This window comes from Sitophilus oryzae, unplaced genomic scaffold (genome assembly GCF_002938485.1).
Source record: "Sitophilus oryzae breed Bouriz unplaced genomic scaffold, Soryzae_2.0 scaffold_1508_pilon_pilon, whole genome shotgun sequence".
Lineage (NCBI taxonomy): Eukaryota > Metazoa > Arthropoda > Insecta > Coleoptera > Curculionidae > Sitophilus > Sitophilus oryzae.
The window spans coordinates 3934810-3960254 of record NW_022146179.1 but is presented as its reverse complement, the minus strand read 5'-3'; the positions used below and the strand labels follow the sequence as shown (position 1 = coordinate 3960254).

Genomic DNA, 25445 nt, shown 5'->3' with positions numbered 1-25445 from the left:
CCGACCCGTCCAAGCACAACAGCAACTGCGTACTGCCTGACCAGCCGACTAGCCGGCAGTGACTCTCGAGTACGAACGCAAAACGGGTAAACGTAAATTCGTCCGGCAACTTGCTATGTTACTAGTAGCCTGGTCTTCTCTGTATAAGCCTAAATAATATTTTGTATAATATAGGGTATCCCAGAAATAAGTGCAAGTATTTTAACTGGTAGTATAGTTCAACTCCAGAAAAATTTATTTTGCGAATCATTTTTCATTTATTTATCATTGTAGATTTTCCTAGATATTTTCATTTGCATGGTTTAATCTGAGTAGATCTTTACTATTATTAATCTGAGTAGATCTTTACTATTTACTATTATATAAAATCTAGGTGACTGACGTTACAACATAGCTGTCTAATGTGTCCAACTTACAACTAAACAACTAGTTATCATTTTGTGTCAGTTAAAACAAAAAAAAATCTCAGAAATTTGCCGAAAATGCAAACTTATCAGAGAGAATTGACATAATATTGGTGAATGCACAATGCATTCACCAACTAATAGAATGCTCCTCTTTTTATCTAGTTTATGGTTCCAGTTTTTTTATGGGTATATGTTAAAAACAGTGTTTACAAAACTCGACCAACTATTGTCGATAACATGAGAGAAATTATTTTAGCTGCTTTTCGAGATAGAACTCCACATATAAAATTTCATTAAAATGAAAAGATCCTTTTGAAAATACAATGATTTTATACAGTTAACAGGAAAGGAAGCATTTTGAGCATATAATTTCATCTAGCTAATTTTAATTCTCTAATAAATAAAATATGTTTTAAACTTGTATCTTTTTATTACCGTTGAGTATCTACTCTACAATATTTATTTTTTTGTTAAATTAACAAAAAGTATATCACAGCCACCCTAGATTTTTTCAAATAATAAATATCTACTGACGCAAGATCATAAAAATTAAAATATCTACGAAAATCTTTGTCTGAGGGGTAGGCAGCCTTAATAATATTTTGAAGATATATAAATTCCCCATTGAACACCGGAATAATTTCTGGGTGTTCCATTTAAAATAAAGGAGTAACTTTCTTTTAAAAGTGACTAATGTTCCATATTAATTTTGTCTCACTCCAAACTTTTCGGGTCAAATTTCAATTTGGGTTAACATACAATTGTTAATGTAATTAAATATCAGGCTACACAAGGTCAACTAAAATTTAGGTAGCTGTTATGGAAATTTAAAATTTACTCTTCATTTTCACAAAATATGAAATATGTCAAAATCCTTAGATTTTAAGTATATGCTTCTTTTAACTCACCTTTATTTTTTTCCTAGAATACGAAAATCAATTAATATATAGGGTGTTCCATTAGAAACAAACACAACTTCGATGTGCAATTTTTTTAAGGCAACACTCTGTATAATTCTATATATTTTTATAAAATGTTTCAGTTAACCTACATATGCTGCCAAAATTTCATTTCGATATAAACTACCGTTCTCCTTGGAGCTTCCGCGGCGTATGAGGGGCGCCACCCTGTATGTTCAAGCGAGTTGACTGTGGAGATAAGAGTGTAAGCATTGATGCTGAAAAACTAACTCATCTAAGATTTGCCGATAATATAATATTGACATCAATCTGCATTAACGAAGCAAAAGATATGGTCGAGAGACTTAATGCTGCATCTGTTGGTGTGGGTCTAAAAATAAATAGATCTAAGATCTAAGAGTCAGTTTATGACAAACATGTTGGTGGGCGAGGGTGTGTACATTGGGGGAGGAAATATTGAACAAGTGAGTTCCTACAAGTATCTAGGACACCAAGTACATATTGGCAGAGACAACCATATTGACAGAAACAACCAAAAAAAAGTCAAAAAACTGACATTCCAATCTGTCTGAAGCGGAATTTCAGTTAACCGTCCATTTACGGTTAATCTAACTTAATTAATCAAACTGACCATGTGTTTCTTTTATGTATTTCTCATACTTATTCATTTTATATCTTTGTGACTATCTATGTTATTGCTACAGAATGTCAAAATGTTAGCAATGATGAAGGCTTTGGGATAAAAATTTGTTTTTTGAAGGTTAACCCTTAACTGGTCCGGTAATAGATATGTATCATAAACGGTCCGGCGTAGTCTGTAGGACTACGCCTTCTGAAAAGTTTAAAAAACACACAAAAACTAAAAAATAACAAATTTTTATTTCATTATATATTATATTATGTATTATTGAACTAATCTAGACAAAAGTGGGTTCAGTTAATATAAACTTTAAGAAAATATAGTACAAAATAAAATAACATACATATAAATTTGATAAAAAATCAATTAGGTTTTTACTAAGCTCTAAAAAGTAAAACCAAATTACTATTTCGTACTACGGATTCGTACATTCTAGGCATTAAAAATAACTAGGACATAACATTGTCTTTAACTAGGATAAGAACTCTATGGGATAACAATATCTCCGTGGGCATGTTCTGGTTATACAGGAATTGGAAGTATTCTACCATTGTAAACTGTACTTCTCGTGGAATATTTGACATTGTCAAACGCATTTGTCTGGCAGCATGTCATATTGTCACTGTCACAGTCCTCATCATATCATTTTAATAGAGTTTCTTCATAACTAGAGTCTCCTAAACGCACTCTTTTCGAAGGCCCTGCGATATTTTACAAAAGTTTGTCACACACAAAATCTTACACAAACGGTCCGGCGTCGTCTGCGAGACTACGGCTTAAGTAACTTCTGCCAGAACTTTTAAAAAACTAATCCAGTTTGGGCATAAATATGGCTATCAGTTGTTGACCGCGAAGGGGAAGATTAGCTGGAACGCCAATCCTGTAGGCGGTCCCAGTAACTAATAAGAATGAGTTAATTATTTGGCGTAGTCTGTCAGACGACGCCGGACCAGTTAAGGGTTAAAGACCACGCAGTAAAGTGGCTTTTCTCCTTATTGGTCCTTTGACTTAATTTAAAAAAGAACAAACCAGAACTTAAGACCCAAGAAACCTAAAATAAAAAATACATTTTAAGATTCAAGAACTCTGTCTCACTCAAAATATAATTTTTATGTATATTTTTCATTTTTTCAAATTAAAAACAATATATTTTATCGATATTTTGTAGATCTTTACAAATGTTTAGTATATTATTCATCATCAGATATAAGATTAGTTACCTTCACCTCAAATAGTCTACCGTACCTAATACTGTAAAATAATTACCTCTCCTTGGCCTAAATAGATTACGGGTCCAGACAAGAATTATGTCTGACTTAAATCAATTTCAACCTAAGACAAAAAGGAAAACAAGTTTTAAAACAACGTGAAATCTATTACAGAAGTAACGTCAAATAAATCATCTTGCAAGATGGAGCATGAATTTTATGCTGGAACGAAGAACTCGCTTTTCAGTAAGATAAAATATGAAAGATACGAAATGAACAGGTACATATACAGGGTGTTTCAACTAATTTGTGTCATCTCTCGTGGGGAAATTCTTCACGTAAAAAAAATTATTTTTTATATCAACATAGGAACCAATTATTCTATGTTTCGGAGTTAAAAGTGGTTAAAATCTTTATTTTTTTCTCGATTTATTATAATTTTCTTTAGTGTTTCAAACGAAACTTTGAGGACAAAAGTTATTATAAGTGCCACATATTTTAAACCTAAAAATGTAGTGTCACTGGAATATTTTTCTAAAAAAACATGTGCGCCACTGAATTTTTTGTTTTTAGCAAAATTGTATATGTTGTTTAATACCTATTAAAAGTCGTATCCTGATAATTTGTCGATTTCTATCTCCCTGATAAACACCATTTTTTTAATAATAATTAGTAAAATTAAAATAAATTATTTATTTTATCTAATTAATGAATAAATATAATATAGATTCAGAAGAAATAGAATAATTCAAAATAATAAATAATAATAATAAAAATGTTTATTCAAATTAATAAATTACAAAGTATATAACACTTCATATACAATAGAAAATAAACATAGAATCCTCTTACGGTAAATCCTTGTCTGAGGTTTCATTACTACAATAATAAGTACAAAGTTATTATATCCATAATTCTAAAACAATATCTAAAAGTATAAAATTAATTTATTTCACACTAATGTACACAAATAAATAATAGTATTTTTCAAAAGACCTATTTTTGAAAAGGTGTACTTTAAAACTGTGCATTTTCGCATGTATGTTTATCTTCTTACAGTGCCATATTCTATATAGAGCGTCGGTTATTTCTCGCATGTACTTGTGATGTGTGTCATCAGTGTTTCACAAGTACACGGGACCTACAGTTTTTCGCCGAATCCGAATGGCACTATTTGAGAGGCTGTAAAAGGCAAATATACTCAAGGTGGTTTGCCATTGCCTTCCTTGAGGTGACTGCTCGTTGGTTGCTCTATTTAGATATATAAATATTTTTATTCAAATAAATAAAGCGACCGTACTGGCTGGGGATCGAACCCAGTACCTTCCGCTCCGCAAATCGACACACTACCGCTGGAGCTACGACCGGCCACTATATGTTTATAGGAACTTTTTCTCAAATTTTTTGATAAGGAATCAATATGTACTTATTTAATACTTTGACCAGTTAATGACATTAGAAAAAAAAACAAAAAATAATTTAAAACTTGGATTAAGAAAAATTAATAAAATTGCCGTAATCTCATCAAGGAAACAGAAATAGAAACATTTTTGGATCTTAGTTCTGAAATACCCTGTATATTTCAAAATAATTTCAAGAATGTGCAGATTGCCTCCCCTCATATACCCATAAAATACTTATTTTGTTTCTACATCTTTTCCTGTGCGTATAATCAACCGAGGCGAATGAAGTGTGCCACCCTGTATGCCGTATTTGTAGTAGTTAGCTAATGAGATTTTCGTTTACACGGCAGTATAACATATTAATAATTAATACCCTAGATATCATAATGTCACAATATATGATAGGCATTTCTTTCATTTCAGTATTGAGTTTTTATTTAGCATCACAAAAATCAGAATACAATTTCTACCAATATTTCTTTATCAAAATATTGAATATTGTAAATAATCTAGTAATGGAAAGTTTAATTCCAACCAATATTTCTTTATCAAAATATTGAATATTGCAAATAATCTAGTAAAGTAACGTTTAATTTGTACAAGTATTGTATACAGTTATACTAGTTCACATACCAATTTTTGAGTTCACTCTTTAAAGACTGAAGTAATTGCTAGATTAAAGTCAATAAACTCAGAGATATATCTCAGTAATAAATTTGGAAATAAGAAAAGTTCTTGAACGGAGAATAAACTTGTGGTCAGCCATAAACATTTTACGACTTGTTTGACATGACATATTCGTTTTCTCAATAATGGAGGAATGAGAGAATATTTTTTTTACATAAATTGTTTTTATCTAAACGTATTTAATTTTTATTTTAAACTAAAATTTTGATATGCAACACTCTCACTTACATAATTGGTCTTACAAAATCGGTGTTCTTTAAATTCTAGTAACTTTTAACCTTAAAATTTTCTTCGAATAGCTAAAAGCACTTAGAAGAAAATTATCATAAATCGAAGGGAATAGAAAGCTTTAACCCCCTGTAGCTACGAAGCAAGCAAAATTGGACCTATTTAGGACCCACGAGAGGCATATGTTTTTGACATTCAACAGAAAATGATAAATATTGAATTGCAGTTAAAGAAAACCCCACCTGGAATTCATTCATATTATATTCCTCTAGATATAATATAATTTTTAATATAAAATGAAAAATATTTTTACTTCTCCTTCTCGTTTTGAAAACCCAAGTACCAGGAAAATTTCTTTATATAATCCTTGTTAAAAAGACTTATACAAGGATATAATGTAACACCTACGCGTCACAGTACAATAGCTGCATGCATATAAAGTAGTATACTGAGAAAATTTCAACTAGGTTTGGGTGCGTTACATCAAAGTTTGCAACGAGTTGATGTAAATTTCCGAGAAGCCTTTGATTAGCTTCCTACGTGAAATAGAATTTTTTAACATTAATTTACTTTCTGAATATAAAATACTCTCAAATGATAGTCTTTATATACAGGATAGCCAGAATATTAATCGGAAGAGGTATGATTAAATTTTAGATTTTTTTTTAAATTGCACACCCCATTTAAATGTGCCATTCTGTATATTATTCCTCTTTTGGATGCAGAACTAAAAATTGAACATTTTTTATATTTAAAGTATTCCTAAATTTTTAACGGTTTCGCAGATAATTCGCGATTTTATATTACATATGTCATTTCCAACAGTAAATTTTTATCACTCTTATGATTTTTGTCTGGTATTTTACCGTCGAAAACCCAATATGTAATATAATACAGCGAATATCTTCAATATCTTCAAGACTGCTAATACCTCAGTCAAAATAAACAAAAAAAGGGGGGTTAAATAACAATAACTCGCCTAGAGCTGAAAATTGGTACAGGTTTTAAATACACTATTATAAATGATATCTGAAAAATCCCCACCCCTCCCACGTTTGCTAAAAAAATTATTCAAGGTCAAAAGTCGGAGAAAGAGTCGGAGTCGGAGAAAAAGTCGGAGAAAGTTTAGGAGAAAAAAGCAAAAAAACATATTTTTGACTTTTTACCTTGAATAATTTTTTTAGCAGACGTGGGAGGGGGGGGGGATTTTTCAGATATCATTTATAATAGCGTATTTAAGACATGTACCAATTTTCAGCTCTATGCGAATTATTGTTAATTGAAATGTCTATTTTGTCTGGAGTATAAAAATTTTGGAACAATTTGAATACAAAAAATGTTCATTTATTTATTATCTGACAAACGAATCTAAAACACCAAGAGGAATTTGGCCAAAAATGTCGATGTTGTCACGTTTAAGCATAGAAAAGCAAAATTGCTCGATATTACCTATAAATTAAATATATTTTAGTTCATTTCAGCATACATAATTATATAATATATGCTAATTTTATACCCCTCCCTATATGCAACTTTATACCCCTCCCTAGGAATAGTAGAAACACTCACTACTATTGAAAAATCCGGTGACGCTGTTATTGTATTGTGTTTAATGCCTCTAACTTGATTTATGCTTATTGGTAATTAATACACGCGGTTTAACAAATATTACTTCTAAATCTAATATTTGGCAAATGAAAAAACAAAATGTAGGTACAATTAAAGTAAAGTAATACCACAGGTAATACTATAGACTTTACTGGAAATATAAAATTCCTGTATATTTTTATAAAACACCACACGATCCTGGATATTTTATGAATGAAATCGGTCATATGATTTTAGAAAATTGCGATACCTTTACTGTTAAAAAATGTCTATATCTATGTGGCGGATTCATCTCTCCAAAAAATCATATATGGGTATTTCGCCACTGCAAGAGAATCTACAAAATAAAATTATTATAGTTAGTTAGTTATAGTTATTTTTTGTAAACCTTTTTCAATAGATTTTAATGGAATTAGGAACAATTTTTAAAGCCAAAATATGTTTTTTTCAAAATATCTACAAAGCCATGAACTTTTTCAAAAATCTGAAAGGCGCATATTTATGACCCCACAAAACTGCAAATCTTTCCCCATTTAACGACTCTCTAACTCCAGTAGTTTTCGAGATACCCATAGGGAACATCGTAGGAAACTCACCCTGTATATACCTTAAGGTAGTCGTTAAATTTTTTTCCGGCGCCCCAAAAAATCCTCCCTTTTGACAAAAACTACGGGGAACATTTTTTTGGTTTTAAACAAAAAGAACACGTGCTGACGGCCAACTGATATTTTCTGTAAAGTGGCTATTGAAGAGGCAATTTCAGTTGGCCGTCGAAACGTTTTCTTTTTGTTTAAAACCAAAAAAATATCCGCCTAGTTGAAATTGAATTGACTCTTAAAAGATTGAAGTAACTGCTAGATTACAGGCAATAAACTGACAATATATTCCAGTAATAAATTTGGAAATAAGAAAAGTTCTTGAACGGAGAGCAAACTTGTTGTCAGCCATAAACATTTTACGATTTGATTATTTCGTTTACTGTCAGTTCCTCTATTTATTTTCCTTTTTATTATTTGAAAATTATCCAAAATAGATACAATCAGATAAGTTTATAGAGCTTAGTAGAACTTGAATCTCCGACAAAAATAAAATTAAAAGAAGATATTACAAAGCTATTATTTTGGAGTTATTACTGCTAAAGTCCAAAAAAGTTTCTTTTATATTACGTCTTTACAACTAACGAACTAACTTAATAATTAATTGACATTAATATCACTGTTAATACGAATTTCCATCAAATATACAGGGTTATTCGCCTCATTCCATACGAAGTATTATAGCCTAACTATTAGATTTTTACAAATTGTAAGTTTTGAGTTCGTTGTAGTTCGACTATTAGAGCTACAATTTAAAAATAGTTGCAACAGTTACAGAGTGCCGCAAATAAAAAATAGCTTGTTGTATTTATTGTTAAATGCTAGTGTATGTATTAATACTGTATATCACTATATCTTTAGTTTTTACGATTAAAATAAAGGTAAATTTGATTAAAGGTTTTCCGGACTTTAATCTTACCGTTTTTGAAGTATTTACGATTTGTGAAAATGTATTTGACAAATCCATATTTATAGCAACAGATACGTTCATATTCATAACTTATTAAATTTATTGGTTTCTGATTCAAATCCACATTCATTTAGAATAATTTATTAACTAACAGAATTAAGTATGCAATTAACTAATATTTGGGCGGAAATAATGGCGGTACCTATATTTAATTAACGGTATACTTTTTTACAAAGATTTAAATATTTTTTTCGTAAACAAATAGCTAGCAATATTATAGTATTTAGCATCTGTACCTATATTAAATTTGTTACTTTAAAAAAAACTAAAATGTCAATATTCCATGGGTATATTATAGAGAAATGAGTCCAAGATTATAAGAAAATGCATTTTCTACGAAAACTTGAAGAGATAGGAAAAGATGGTATATCAATTTGATAGACAAATAAATTGTGTATCTGATTCACATAAAATATAGGGGGTGTTTATATTTAAATTAACGAAATGATTGTCATTTAAATCTAGTAATTACTTTAAACAAATTTTTAGAGCCTCTGTATAAGGTTGTGTGTTGTTTTTATTACTGCAACAAAAAATTTAGAAAATAGAATATAACTTCGGTTTTAAAAACTTAAATATGCATGGAGAAATGAAGTTTTAAAATTACTACTGCATTTCTACAAAATCGTGAATATTTCAAAAACTGTAAAATTTAAGTGAGATAAACACTAATCAAAGTTATCTTTATTTTAATTGTAGAAATTAAAAATGTAATAATATACAGGGTTCTATTAAAAAAAACACTTACAATAAAATCTAATCGTTTGGCTAAATTGTTCCGTATCGTATGAGGTGGACAACCTTGTATAGAGTAATTCTAAACCTTTTTACAAAGATACAAAATTTAAAGCTTTTAATATACAAAGAGCACTAATTTCGTAGTTATTATTGTAAAATGTAAATAAATAATTTTTGAAATACTATTTTTAAGTAGACAGTGAATTTCTAACTGCCTTACAAAGAAAATTTTAATCAAATAAATCTCTAGATAGAGTCCAAAATAGATCAAATATATACTAGTACCAAATATATACTAGTATACTCGGTCAAAAATTATATTACACTGATTAAAGTTTAAAAGGTGGTTTGTGTTCCAGTGCAAATCGAACAATGCTTTTATATCTAAATGGTTGATTGTCTGCCACTTCAAATATTATTCTGTATGTCCTAGGTTCAGAGATAGACAAATGACCGTTATCTGATAGGATTGGCATGGATTGTCTAATTACCAATACTATTCAATACTATTATCAAAGCGGCAACGCTACACCTTTTATTAGCGGTTTAACTCCAGTTGTTATGGAAAGTCTCTTGTTTAGACTAACACTGCCACTATAATTACCCTAATGGAGTACGTCTTCTATCATACTATTATGAATGAAGACAGATAAAAAAATTGTGTGTCACTATGTGCCCATATTTGAAGTAAAACTTCTTACTAATAGCTATTAAATTAAAGGAATTGAAGGACATGTTTGAAAAAGTCTAGTTTGAAATGTTGAAAAAGTAATAAAACTTAATAAACAATTTGATTCACTTTCTTCAAATTTGCATTAAAATAACCGTCTGTCTGTCTGTATTTTATAGTAATTATGTACAGCCTATAGTATCTAATTAATAAAAATAGTTTTATACGCGTAAAATGAGACACTTATCGTAATTCCAAGCCGTAGGTGTAGGCTGTGTTTTACTCCCGTCGCACAAGGGAATCAGTTAGAGACATCAGTAACTGATGTCTTTAACTGATTCCAACTGTTGGGATCGTCGAGAGCGTTATCCTGTAGTCCGTCCCCAATTATACCAAAATTGACACACATTTTTCTTAAATATCAAATTCTTAGTCACATTCTGGTAAAGATGTAAACGAAAATTGGGTTTGCTGGACAGAAATGACGACAAATGCAACTGCGACGCCTTTCAGGACATGGAACATCTTCTTCAATGTCCTACGTGCTCCGACAGATGTACCCTCGAAGACCTATGGCTGGCTAAACGGGAAGCATTGGACGTAGCCTATTACTGGGTTAATAAACAATATTATAATCCGGATATGAAAAAGTAAAGTAAAATAAGTTTTTAGGGCAATTTTCCATTAGGGCAATCTTTGTTTCGATTATTTGCTTTTGGTAGATTTTCATTCGGCATTTCACATTTAACTTTATATTTTAAATGCAATAAATATTTTGAAGTGAAATTCCTTTACGCGCGCTGGAAGTAAACATTCAAGGCTGTGAAACACGAGCTAGTGGTAACGAAAAGTGGTAACGGCCTAGAAATACGTAGTAAGACGCCGTGAATTTCTGAGCAGTCCACTTGTTTATGAAAAATATTGATATCTTAATACAAATTTTGTGAAAGTGAATGAAATTATATATTAATTTTTTATTTTAGGTGTAAAAAACGATTTGCTACACATAAAACTATATCAAATAAATATGTGTAAAAAAATATTTTTCACACATAAAAAAATATTTGTTATAATTCATTACTTTTTCAACATTTCAAACTACACTTTTTCAGAAAGGGCCTTCAAATTCTTTAATTTAATAACTGTTAGTAAGAGGTTTTACTGAAAATATGCGCTCATAGTGCACACAGAGTTTTTTTGTACAGTTTTATATATTATTTCATCAAGTTGTATAAATGCACATCAAATAAAAAACTTAAAAATTTTCATCTAATGCTGAAGATAACATGACCTGGATATTGTAGTTCCAAATTTTAATATATTTTATCGTTCCTTTGGAAACCAAAATATTTCCAGTCAGTGATGGGAGTGTAACAGAATTGGGTCAAAATTAAGGGTTTATTACAAAAGGCACCAACGCATTCTTTATTAGAAATTGTCTTGTCCAATTTTGTGAATGAAACTCTTTGTTGGTGACGCCAATTTTAAATCAGGAGATAACAGATATTGTTTTTCAATTAATAAAAAAGCTACAGAATTCTCAAAAAAAGTTAAGGTAAGGTTTACATTGTAAATTATACAGAGTTTCGATCTAAAAAATTTAAAATGAGATTAATGAACTATTTAATACATTTCTTCTAAACAATATTTTACAGTTTTGAAGTAATATGGCGCATAAATTGATGTGTTATAACTAGTGGTAAGTGGTCAAAAATTAGTAATAAAACTAATTTTAGATACAAAAATTTATCATGCTTAGTTGTTTAAGTTAAATGATTTTATTAAATTATAAAAAATTAATAATTGTTCATTTGAATTATTTTTGGATTAACGCTAAACTAAACGAAGATTCCGATAAATGAATACTTAGCAAAAAAATATATATGTATATAAATGTCTATAATCATGAATGTTTAAGAGGTTTTTTCTTACAAAATTTTATTGCCTTATAATGTCTTACTTCGAAATAGAAATTGATATATTTATCTATTTTTCGAATTAAACTATTTACACCCTTGAAAAAGGAAATAAAATTTCTGAAAGCTTGGCGTATGTAAAATTTTTTAATTTTTGCCTTCAGACCGCTATCCCCAAGTATTTTCTTCTTAGCAATAAATATATATTTTTTTAATTAATATTAACACTATCTGTAATGTAGAGCTAATAAATGTATATTAACAATATGGAAATTGTAAGCGTGCTTAGCGTAAATAATAGTGTTTGTGGCTAGCTAACAGCTGCAAAGGTTAAAAGGTTAAAGTTTTTCACCTTTATAGCTTTTATATTTTTTCAGAGAAAAGAACGAGATTTGGTATGTTAGTTTTTGGTTTCACCGGAAATGACTGCAACTTGATTTTTAAACGACACCCTCGGTCTCTTTTTCTTTTCTATTTGTAAAATGCATTTTACAAATATGCTAATGAGCCAAACCAAACAGGAAGTGACAAAAATCAATTGAATCCTAATTTCTGTCATACACTAATATACCAAATAACGTTTATTATCTGAAAAAATAAAAAAGTTATAGGGGTGAGCCACTTTTGAGACTCAACCGGTATTAATGTAGTTTTCCGTCTATGACCTTTTCTTTTATTATTGTATTTTATATTATGTACTAATTTTCTATACACTATGGTAGGTGAAAATTTAAGATGCTTGTTATTAAAATTGTATAATAAATGTTATGCTTTATTTATAATTTTGCAGTATATGATACACTTTTATTTTTAATTATAACAGAAAAATTAAAATATACTGAAAAATAGTTTGTACTAGACTATGCTAATGTCAAAGTTGAAGAGATAAATCATACTTTAAATTATTAATTTTTAGTAGATGATCTTTTGTGTAGGAAATTTTACAATACCGGGTGCGTCTCAAAAGTGGCTCACACCTATAACTGTTTTATTTTTTCAAATAAAAAAAAAGAGATTTGGTATGTTAGTATATGACATAAATTAGGATTGAGTGACGCATTCAACTGTTTTTGGTCACTTCCTGTTTCACCAGAAATGACCAAAACTTTTGATTTTTAAATGGCACCCTAGGTATTTTTTTACGTTCTTCGAATAAATTATTAGAAAATTACATTCTGAATAGAATGGCATATCATATGTCAAACTTTTGACATTCTCGCTTAATAAAAAAATGTTTTTTAAATTTTAATCTAGAGTGTTATGGCTTAGTTAAAAACACTAATTTTTAATCAAGGAGCCTTGGAAAAATAGATTTGATCATCTAATGTTTTAGTGTCTTGTCCTGGCCGCTTAAAAGAAGTCCAAACCGTATTTTTAATCTTATCTCAATTTTTTCAAATGGAACGAGGCTGGCTCATTAGCATATTTGGAAAAAGCATTTTTTACGAATAATTTGCTACCACACACTTGGAATTTCGAGTCAAATTGTCGTTATGAAACGTATGTTACAATTTCAAATAAACCATATGCGAAAATGTAAAAAGTTGACAGCTGGTATGTAATTCTATTCAGAGTGGCATTTTCTATCAAATATAGTAAAAAAAAGACCTAGAGTGCCATTTAAAAATCAAAAGTAGTAGTTATTTCCGGTGAAACAGGAAGTGACTAAAAACAATTGAATACGTCAATCAATCCTAATAATTTATGTCATATATTAACATACCAAATCTCGTTTTTTTATCTAAAAAAATAAAAAAGTTATCGGGGTGAGCCACTTTTGAGACGCACCCGGTATATAAACAGAAACAGCACTATTTTTGACTATTACTAACAGGGTTTCAGTAATGGAAATATCAATTTAATATTTTAAGGCTTATTATTTGAAAATTGGTTGGTCAGGTATTGTTTTTTGCTTGTTTACAGAAGGAGCTTCATCCAGCCACCTCGATATCTAGGTTTCTCGCACCTAATTTAGTTTAATTGTTTTTTATATTATTTGTAAGTTCTTTCCTTTTATATATGTATATTTTGTTCTTTTAGTTTAATGTAAATTCTAATTTCACGCCCGATTATTAAAAATTCGATCTACACTTGGTAAGTATGCAGAGTTAGATGTAAGTGATCCTAAGTCCACTGGTTGTTTAATGAATAAGATGCTGTGGTATTGCTGAAAATAGTAATATGTCTACTAGAGAAAGTTTTCAATATGTGCTTAATTTCACTAATACATTTTAAATTGGGGTTATCTAATATATCAATTCTGTACCGTTAATATGTAATTTATGTTCATATGAGCTTTCTGTCAGATAAAAATTAAATCTCTATAATTAATAGGACATTTTAACCTAGGCAAGACATAGATTTTACTAATCTAGCTCGAATTTATATATAGGTCACTGTAAGGCCATACAGTCATTTTGTAAAATTAATATTTTAAAGCGTTTGTCCTTTCAAGTAAAGTACCGTAATATTAGAGCATAGAATAGCGAAATTAGTCATTTCAATCATATTATTTTACAAAACTCATATTACGTTAGCATATGTTTTATGTACGTATAGTAAGGGGCACCAAAAAAAATACATACTTTGAATAGTAGGAATAGTAGTTACAAAAAAAATTGCAAAAAAATTAAATGTTGATTATTTTGAATAAAATAACCAGCGTGCCTTAGATCTACATATGTTGTATGCCATACGAAAGTTACAATGTATTTAAAGTGATTTAAATGTATTTTTTCACTCATGGAAAAAAGTGTAAAAAACCTCTGTCGGCGTAACATGCATGTAATTGGAAATACCGACAAAATAACAGCAGATATGTTGTTTATATTAAAAAAATAAACAAAAAATTGTTAAAAAAGTATCCAAATATTTATTAAAACAGAAAATTAGTTTGAATATTTACAGTAGTCGCACGTTCAGGCGTACGTTTCGGCGTCATATCCGACCTGTGTATCCGACACAGAGTGCACTCATGATTCGCATATGAGGCACTGATCCCATTATTCTCCAACTGTACTTTTCCTCCGCTGAAAAAAAAACATAATAGCATACTTTGGAGTTTTCTTATTACCGATTCTGAACCGTCCTATAACGCGTGATACGCAAGCGCAGAAGGAAATATGAAAATAGTATTTCATTTGCTCATGCCGTGCAGAGTTCTAGAACGGTTCAGAATCGGAAATAACAAGAACCCGAACAAAGCTACAGTTTCTTCTGGCTCTCTATTTAAATCAAACTCTGGAGCGAGATCTGGGGCGCTATTCTGTACAATCGTCGGTATCGGCAAGTTACCGACAGCTATCGGTACGTACGGCCAATGAGCGTCGTGTTGGTTGTTGTTGTCATTGTTACCGATCGGCCCTATGACAGATATCGCAAATTTGTACCGACGACTCTCGGTATCTCTACCGTGAGGTTGACAAGGGCACAAGTCGGTACAAATTTGCGATATCTGCCATAGGACCGATCGGTAACTATGGCAACAACAATTAACACATTTTTACTATATACAAATACGTATCGAGAGCTGTCGTAACTTACCGATACCGACGATTTTACAGAATAGCGCCCCTGGGGAGGTCGAAATAATTCAGCTTGAATTAGATTCACTATTTGTTCTCGTCTTCTGATTTTTGGTCATGATACCCTATATCTCTTACAATTTATACCAGATTAAGACAAATCTGTTGACACCGGACACCTTATATGTTAAAATCCATCAAGCAGGTTGAGCTACAGTGCGCACCAAAGAAATTTATATACATTATTGAATCGAAAAGCAGCGTGTATGAACATAATTTGGACTGTTCGAAATTTCCATCAGTTATAGTATTCGAAATTAGCAACATAAAGACCTACGCCATAATCCCTAAAAAATATACAGGGTGGTCCGAATTGTATTCCGGAAACTTCGGCAGCATATTCTCCAGATAAAAGTAAGTAAAAAAGTTTGTATAAATGTATGTCCTAAAATGCTTAGTTTCAGAGATACAGGGTGTAGAAGTTTCATTTTTATTTCGATATTTTCAAAATAATTTCTGAAGTAACGTCAATATTGGGATGAAAATTGGTGTCTGGGTGTTTTTTGACATGAGAATTTTGATTTTGATGTCAATATGACTCCTACTAGTAGAGGGCGCCACCTACATGTGTTTAACTGTTTTGAAGCGTAATAACTTTTTGTCCGTACCTGTATAAAACTACCGAGCAAAAAAATCTACATTTTCAACATTTTTTAAGTAAAAAATATCTCTTTGTAAAAATCGGTACCAGCAACCGTTCTTAAGATATTTAGAATGGAAATAGTCAATACATGTCATTATTGACGAAAAATACACACGTTGAGAAGATAGTTATTTCACTGAAATAATAAATTTGCGAAATTTTTATTTTTTTTAAATTAATCATAATTTTTTCTGCAAAAAATGATGATAAAACAGTTTCTGTTGAACTTTTGACACAAAAACATTTCATATTTATGATTTCAATCTAATAACTATTTAGTCAACATGTTTAATTTATGTCAATGATGACAGGTATTGATAAGTTCGATTCCAAATATCTCGAAAACCATTACTCGTAGCGATTTTTATCAAGAGACCTTTGTCACGTAAAAAACGTCGTAAATGTATATTTTTTTACTCAGTAGTTTTATACAGGTACGGACAAAAAGTTATTACTCTTCAAACCAGTTAAAAAATATGTAGTTGGCGCCCTCTATTAACAGGACTCATATTGACATCAAAATCAAATTTCTCATGTCAAAAAACTCCCAGACAGCAATTTTCATCCAAATATTGACGTTACTTCAGAAATTATTTGTTAAAAATCGAAATAAAAACGAAACTTCTACACCCTGTATCTCCCGAAACTCAGCATTTTAGGACATACATTTATACGAACTTTTTTACTTATTTCTATCAGCAGAATATGCTGCCGAAGTTTCCGGAATACAATTCGGACCACCCTGTATATGTACATTAACATATCGAAAAAACGCATTTAACAAATTAAAATATAAACCAACACTTACCTAAAGACCCAATCAAAGTTAAATTAAATCAAAAACCGGGGCAATGATTGCCGATTTAAATTCCACTAAAACAGCAAAACGTCACAATTATTTGTTCACATATTTTTGCTCCGTACTATAAATTATATTAAGTGCAACATCTGTTGTAGCCGAACTAGTAGTTTACATTATTTTTAAGCAGATAGCGCCACGCATAGCTTCAATAAGTTAGTATTCCAAATTACCAACAGTATAGTGATATACAGGTTGTCCCAGAAATAAGTGTAAATATCTTAACTGGTAGTATAGTTCAACCCCAGGAACACGCTTATGAGGTATTTTTGCAAAAAAAAATGTTGAAAATTTAAAATTTTTCTTGACATTTTCCGGGAAATTTGAAAAAACTTTTTAATGCCACTTGTTAATTCACCTGAGATTTCTCTACGGTGTATCTAAACCTTGCAGTGTTGCAACCTCCTATGTTATCCACATTCTACATAGTTCTACATTTATAAATTCATAGACAAATTTCTACTCAAAAATTGGGAATGTTAAATTTAATCTTTTATCAGTGCTCATTATTAATAATTATTATAGAAAAAAAAACATTATTTTTAGTACTTACCCTTTCAATGAAAACTTAAAAAAACCACCGAAAATTAACTAAAAGGCTGAAATATTACGTTTATGACGTTTACGAAAATGATTCATCATATTATTCACAACCAGGTCACAAAAAAGAAATTCCTAAAATGTTTATCGTAATTTAGAATTCAATATATCGAACACAGCCCAACAAATAGTCGATTAATTTCTATTTTGTCTGTTTTATTTCATGTTTCTCTGTTTTATTTCAACCACTGATTTACAAAACACCTTGAAAAGCGCACATTACTTTGAATACCGTCTCTTATCGCCACTTTACGAACTACTTTCAATCTAAGAAAATACATGTTTCACTCAACAATTTTAAATACGTATTTTGTTTTTTCGCTATTTCTTCGATGTATTTCGACAGACCAACCGTCGCGCGTCGGCCAAGAGTGCCACGTGTGAACTGGTACTTTGAGCCGCGCCGTCGTGGCGGGCTTGCGTCAGACGATGAGGTTAAGCAACGTTGCCGTAGTTACAACAATTTCAAATTCAAGACATTTGAAGCAATCAAATTCGTATTAAATTTTAAAAATAAAACAGAGAAACATGAAAAGAAACAAACAACAAAAATGAATTGATTATTCGTCGGGTTGTTTTCGATATATTGAATTCTGAATTACGATAAACATTTTAGAAATTTCTTTTTTGTGACCTTATCAATAATCAATTCATTTGTGTTTTGTTTCTTTCCTTTCATGTTTTTCTGTTTTATTTTTAAAACTTAATAAGGATTTGATTGCTTCGAGTGTCTTGAATTTGAAATTGTTGAAACTGCGGCAACCTCGCATGACGCAAGCTCGACACGCCGGCGCGACGAAGGAGCAGTGAGCAGTTACCAACCAGTGATGCGCGACTGTCTTGGCCGACGGTTGGGCTGTCAACGGAATTGTCGAAATACATCGAAAAAATAGCGAAAAAACAAAATACGTATTTAAAATTGTTGAGTGAAACATGTATTTTCTTAGATTGAAAGTAGTTCGTAAAGTGACGGTAAGAGACAATAATTCTCAACATTTATTCATTCAGAAAGGTAGTATTCAAAGGAATGTGTAATGTGTACTTTTCAAGGTGTTTTGTAAATCAGTGGTTCAAATTGTGATGAAGCCTATATGAAAATAATGTGTTAAGTTAAAAATGGGGACTGTTATTTTAGCAGTTTTTATAATAGCATGTACAAGTAAAGCAGCACAATGAAGTGTATTTTAATTAAGTGTGTATCGAAAAAGAGAACTGTCGCAGTTACATCGATCTGTCATAAGTATCTTTTTTAATGTTGGGTAAGTTTTTTAATTTAACTTTTTTAACTTTTAAACATTTAACTTTTAATTTATTTTATGTAATAATATCACAATCTTAAAAATGTAATGCATCTCTGCAAACTCCTCAGGTGTTGTGATTTTATGACTTACTTTTAAACATATACTTTCTTGTCCATATGGCAACACAGTGCGTCGAATTAACTGAAATCCGGGCTTGATCCGGGTAATTGGATGTAGTTGGCAATATCTGCCGGCGGTTCTCAAAATGTTGCGATTATTTTTTTAAATTTTCAAAGTTAAATAACTCGGTTATTTTCAATTTATTTTAAAAATGGTAAAGAGAAAATATGTTTATTTTGACCAGATCTACCACTCCTTAAAATATCTGCACTCATTTCTGGGACACCCTGTATAATTATCCCCATATTATCCCGCTGTTTCGGGATCTTTGTCGCAGAGTCTGCAGCAAAAACTTCCTTAATACAGGTTGAGCTTGTTCAGGTAATACTTTACAGCCACGTATCCTGTCAAGAGGCCTGTTATAATCCGCACTTTATTCCTGCTAAGCATTAGCATTCTTTTGCGGTTTTAGAGCTAGTTGGATAAGGCCTAGTTGTGCCTGTGCCCTTGTCTGCATAGTTTTAGTGCACTACGGGCCAAACTCTAGACCAAGATAGAATTCGGATGATCCTTGCCTCGCTACTGTGGCCCGGCACCCAGAATAATTTAATTTTGTTCCTTCGTACCAGAGCTCCCAGTTCACCTAGGTATTCCCAGACGATCTAGTTTCAATCTTAAACTTACGAATGGGCATCTATTTAAAAGGAAAAATCCATAGGAACAAGAACAAATAAAAGACATCTAGACATTTTCATTCGTTCTTTCGTAGATCTTTGTCATGCCAATGCATTTATTTCCTTTAACGCCAGAAAATTCGCAATTCTCTACAGTTTCCCAGGAATTGCACGTTTCCTTAACGACGAGATTTTTCCGTATAATCTCCGGAAAATCTCAGATAAAATCATTTTACAGGGAAGCTAACCCTAGAATTTAGTTACGGAGAAACAACGTAGGTATTATCCTAACGAGAGTCGTTATTTCTTTTAAGTAAATTTGAAATAAAACAATAAAAATACTCCTTTTATTTTTTATGGTGTGATTTGGTACTCTGTAGAGAGTTGATTAATAAATAAATCAATATAAAATACCGACGATGTTTTTTTTTTCTCTAAAATTAGTATTATATATTTAGAAATATTTATTAATAAGAAAATAAGCCTTACCTATAAAAAAGAAAAGTTTTAATACAAGAAGCCGAACTTTAAGTCTATCTGGGAGTTCCTTATGAAAATTATATTTTTGCATTTCATAATTAATTAAAACTCTTAAATTAATATTTTTTAGGTTTCCGTGCCTCGAAAGGAAAACAAGCATCTCTTATAGGATCACTTTGTGGTCTATCAAGACCCTTTATTTTGGGAACGAGTGGTAGCGAGTGTGGAAAAATCTAACTTCTAAATTAACACAAAAAAAAAGATACGGCCGTTTATGCCGGAAAAAAATCGCATATTTGGGCGTCCTAAAAATCAAAACGTGTTTCTATGGGAATATAATTTCGTTTCCGTTTTTTGACAGATTTTTATCACAAAACATGAAACACGGGTCATGAAATGGTGTAAAAATTGAGAAAATTTTATCCAATTAAACACAATGTATCGCGCTTTTTTTTTACTTTAATTCAATCGTTATTGTTTTCAAAATATATTATTAGATATTTTTATATCTTGTGAATGTATAATGATAAAATAAGCTCCGTAAAGACTGACAAATCATATATATATATATATATATATATATATATATATATATATATATTATATATATATATATATATATATATATATATATATATATATATATATATATATATATATATATATATATATATATATATATATATATATATATATATATATATATATATATATATATATATATATATATATATATATATATATATATATATATATATATATATATATATATATATATATATATATATATATATATATATATATATATATATATATATATATATATATATATATATATATATATATATATATATATATATATATATATATATATATATATATATATATATATATATATATATATATATATATATATATATATATATATATATATATATATATATATATATATATATATATATATATATATATATATATATATATATATATATATATATATATATATATATATATATATATATATATATATATATATATATATATATATATATATATATATATATATATATATATATATATATATATATATATATATATATATATATATATATATATATATATATATATATATATATATATATATATATATATATATATATATATATATATATATATATATATATATATATATATATATATATGTTCCCGTCATCCCTTCGTGGGACATAGGGCTTCTAAGAGATGTTTCCATCTGATCCTATTCTGAGCTGTCTGTTTGATCTCTCCCCATGTTTTCCCGACCTCTTGTGCTTCAGAGGTTACTGTTCTTCTCCAGGTATTCCTTGGTCTTCCCCTGGCACGTCTTCCCTGTGGATTCCATTCAAGTGCCTGTCTAGCGATATCTCTGTGGGGTCTGCGCAAAATGTGCCCAATCCAGCCCCACTTTCTATTCTTAATTTCGATATCTATTCGATTTTGTGATGTTCTTCTCTACAGTTTTTCGTTGTTAATTTGATTGGGCCAGAAAATTCTCAATATTCTTCGAAGACACTTGTTAACAAACACCTGTAGGCGATCCATGAGACCACGCGTAACCTTCCATGTTTCGCATCCATAAAGCGAAATAGATTTGACATTGCTATTGAAGAGCTGGACTTTAGTTTTTTTGCTAGATATAGAGGAGTTCCACACAGGTGTAAGCATGCCAAAAGCACGTTGTGCCTTCAAAATCCTTTCCTCTATATCTTTCTCTGTGCCCCCATCGCTGTGAACCATACTTCCCAGGTACTGAAATTCTCTTTCGATGGCTCGGTTGGAGAGGTATAGATCTTGGTTGTTGGGAGTATTTGACCTCATTTCTTTGGTTTTCGCCACGTTGATTTGAAGACAGACATTATTAGCTTCCTCTTGGAGTCTAAGAAGTTTTTGAGACATATCCGAATGTGAATGGGAAAAGATGTCCAAGATAATCCAGGTCTTCTAGCCTGCTTAAGAGTCCCCATTGTATCCCTGGATACAATGGACCGACTTTACTCTACATTCTTTAATTTTTGTTAAATTAACAAAAGATATATAAAGCCACCCCATAGATTTTTCAAATAATAAAGGTCTACTGGCGCAAAATCATAAAAATTAAAATACCTAGGAAATCTTTGTCTGAGGGGTAGGCAACTTTAATAATATGTTGAAGATATATAAATTCTGCATTGAATACCGGAATAATATACTGGGTGTTCCATTTAAAATAAACGAGTAACTTGCTTTTAAAAGTGACTAATGTTGCATATTAATTTTGTCTCACCCTGTATAACTTTTCAGATCAAATTTCAATTTGGTTTAACATACAATGGTTACTGTAATTAAATATAAGGCTATACAAGGTCAACTAAAATTTAGGTTTCTGTTATCGAAATTTAAAATTTACTCTTCATTCTCACAAAATGTGAAATATATCAAAATCCTTAGATTTTAGGTATATGCTTCTTTAATAAAACTCACCTTTTTCTTGAACCGAAAATCAATATAACCCTATATTATATATAGGGTGTTCCATAAGAAAAAAACACAACTTTGATGTGTAACTTTTTCTGGGGACACCCTGTATAATTCTATATATTTTTATAAAATGCTTTCAGTTAACCTACATATGCTGCCAAAATTTCATTTCGGGATACAATGGATAACATTATGCTCCTTCCTTAATCTTTTTATTCAAGGTCATTATTTTATTAGGTCATTTCCGATGAACCAAGAAGTGTAGTAGTACGTAAATCAATCCTGATTTATTCATATACTAACGTACTAACGGTCATAATGTTTTTTTCTTTTTTCACGAAATCTTGTTTTTCTATCTAAAAAAATAAAAATAGTTGTAGGGGTGAGCCACTTTTGAGAAACAACGGGTGGATATTTCCTAGATTCAATATCGTAACGTAGCAAAAACGTCTGACTTATCTTATTATTAAAAGAAAATATCTATTTAACAAATCTCCCTACATTGTCCTAATTTTGAAAACCTATACTTATTATTATAATACTGTATTTATCTAATTCCCAGAAAAAAAACTCAAATTTTTAAGTTTAAAACGAATTCAAAATATTTCAGCTTTATACAATTTGCACTTATAAGTATCATTGCGGAAAAACAATTTGTTGGTTAGTTAAAGAGTATTTGATTGTTAACATGTTTAACGGCTATTTTTTTTTCTTTTGCAGCTTGTACTGTGTCTGTGGGTGCCTGGACCCTTGTGGCAATTTCAGTGGAGCGGTATTACGCCATATGTCATCCTCTGCGTTCACTAACTTGGCAAACGCCCAGTCATGCCTACAAGACCATCCTGGCAATATGGATTGGTAGTATTATATGCATGATGCCGATAGCACTACTAAGTCAACTAAAACCGACTAAGCGAGGTAAGAAAAGTAGTGAAATGTTTTAAAACAACAACTAAATAATAATAAGCAGCATAGCTGTAAATATAATACACAGTTACGTGACAAATCCTGTAAAATAGAAACTCCTTTTGTACGTTGTAATGTTCAATAGGAATTTAAAATTATTTCGGAATTTACAAAACATTTTTTTAATCACCCTTGGGCAATTTAGTATAACAATCTAGTATAAAAACTTTGTTTTAGACCTAATTTGCTACCGTTAAAAAATACGAACACTAATCCGATGATGGTAATCTTGATTCTGTTGGTTCTGTTTAGCACATAACACTTTTCACTACATCAGTTTTAATGGTTTTATCTTTTTATTCATTTCTTCTTCTTGTTACTAAGCATACATACATCATTTACTTCTAAGTCCTTATTATATTGCCATTTCGAATGTACCACGTACTACAATACCTCGTAGTACCTTGTTTTGAAATCTTTGGATAATATTTTGCTTGCTTTGTTTGCCACAACCCCAGAGTTAAATACTATAAGTCCATATTGGTTTCAGGACTTATTTATAAACCAAAGCTTATATTATATTATTGACAGGTTTCAATGTCGCCCTACTAACCAGTACGTTCTTGTACTTTAATTTGGATTCTTCACATGTGATTTCCTGTTGAATTTAGTATCAAGTGCCATGCCAATATATATATAACTATATTTTTGTAAGAAACTCCTTGTTGATTCATATACCCTGCTGGCAAGCGAAACCTTGGGTCGGCGTTTACAGGTATAGGAGTGAATCGCTATGGCAATCTAGTAAATCTTTATTCAGTACATCTTATTTTGCTAAGTGTGTTGACCGTACTCTTCGTACACACGAAAATTGACACCCAAGGCCAGAAATACCAGCCCTAGTATAATATCTTCTACTCGATACGTCTATTAGTGAAATCGATATGCACTGATTGTTTTCATTCAACATAAGGCGCCGTTTTGATGTCCAGCGTTGTATTTTTGCAACAGCAGTCTCTAAATTTTCGGCTGACGTAGTATTGTTGTTTCCGGTCACTAGAATTGCAGCATCATCTGCAAATGTAACAGTAACAGTAATTTCATTGAATGTAGGCAGATCGCTGGTGCATCATAGATAAATGACCGGTCCTAATACACTTCTTTGCGGTATGCCTGCTTAAATTTTTCTCAGGTTAGAGTAGGTATCATCTTGCTTAATCCTGAAGTGGTGTTCGGATATGTGTAATCTTCAGATTTCTGAATATAAAAAAGGAAACAGTATTTTGAGTTTATGGTTCAAGTCTTCATGCCAAACTTTATCGAACGCTTGTGCGACATCTAGAAATATTACCAAACATACCTTCTTCTCTTCTAATGATTTCGCAATTACACTGGCGATTCTGAGGATCCGCTTGGTCAATCGTGGAATGTTAATTTCCAAAGCCAAATTGATGTTTGGGGATGATGAATTAATTTTTTCAATTGATTTTTGCTTTCTCAGTAATAGTTTTCGGACAATTGTCTTGATACTGTCGGCAGTAATGATATTGGTCGATCATGAGGTGGCTTTCCTGGCTTAAGGATCATTATTACTTCAGCCACTTTCCAAAGTTGTAGTATATATTTGAATCTAAACGAAGAATTGACTTGAGATTTTGATCAATGCTTTTCTTGGTAGCTCTTTTAAAATTTATACAGTGATAAGGTCATAATATGGTTCTTTTTTTGTTTTGTTCTTGTTTAATTTTAGCAGGAGTGACAAGCGGAAATGTTTTACTATTCTGTCCGCTAACGTAGGGAATGTAATATCTTCTTATGCTGTATTAGGTTGTAATACTTCTTCAAAGTGGT

At 30.5% G+C, this 25445-nt stretch overlaps 1 protein-coding gene across 1 annotated transcript in view; it reads left to right on the top strand.

Annotated features, from left to right (window-relative positions):
* LOC115878305 (cholecystokinin receptor-like) overlaps positions 1-25445 on the top strand; it is a 105508-nt gene that overhangs the window by 54824 nt on the left and 25239 nt on the right. The window contains exon 3 of the mRNA XM_030894762.1: positions 23409-23606. Within this exon, the coding sequence (XP_030750622.1) occupies positions 23409-23606 (198 nt within the window). The remainder of the gene's footprint in view (positions 1-23408; positions 23607-25445) is intronic.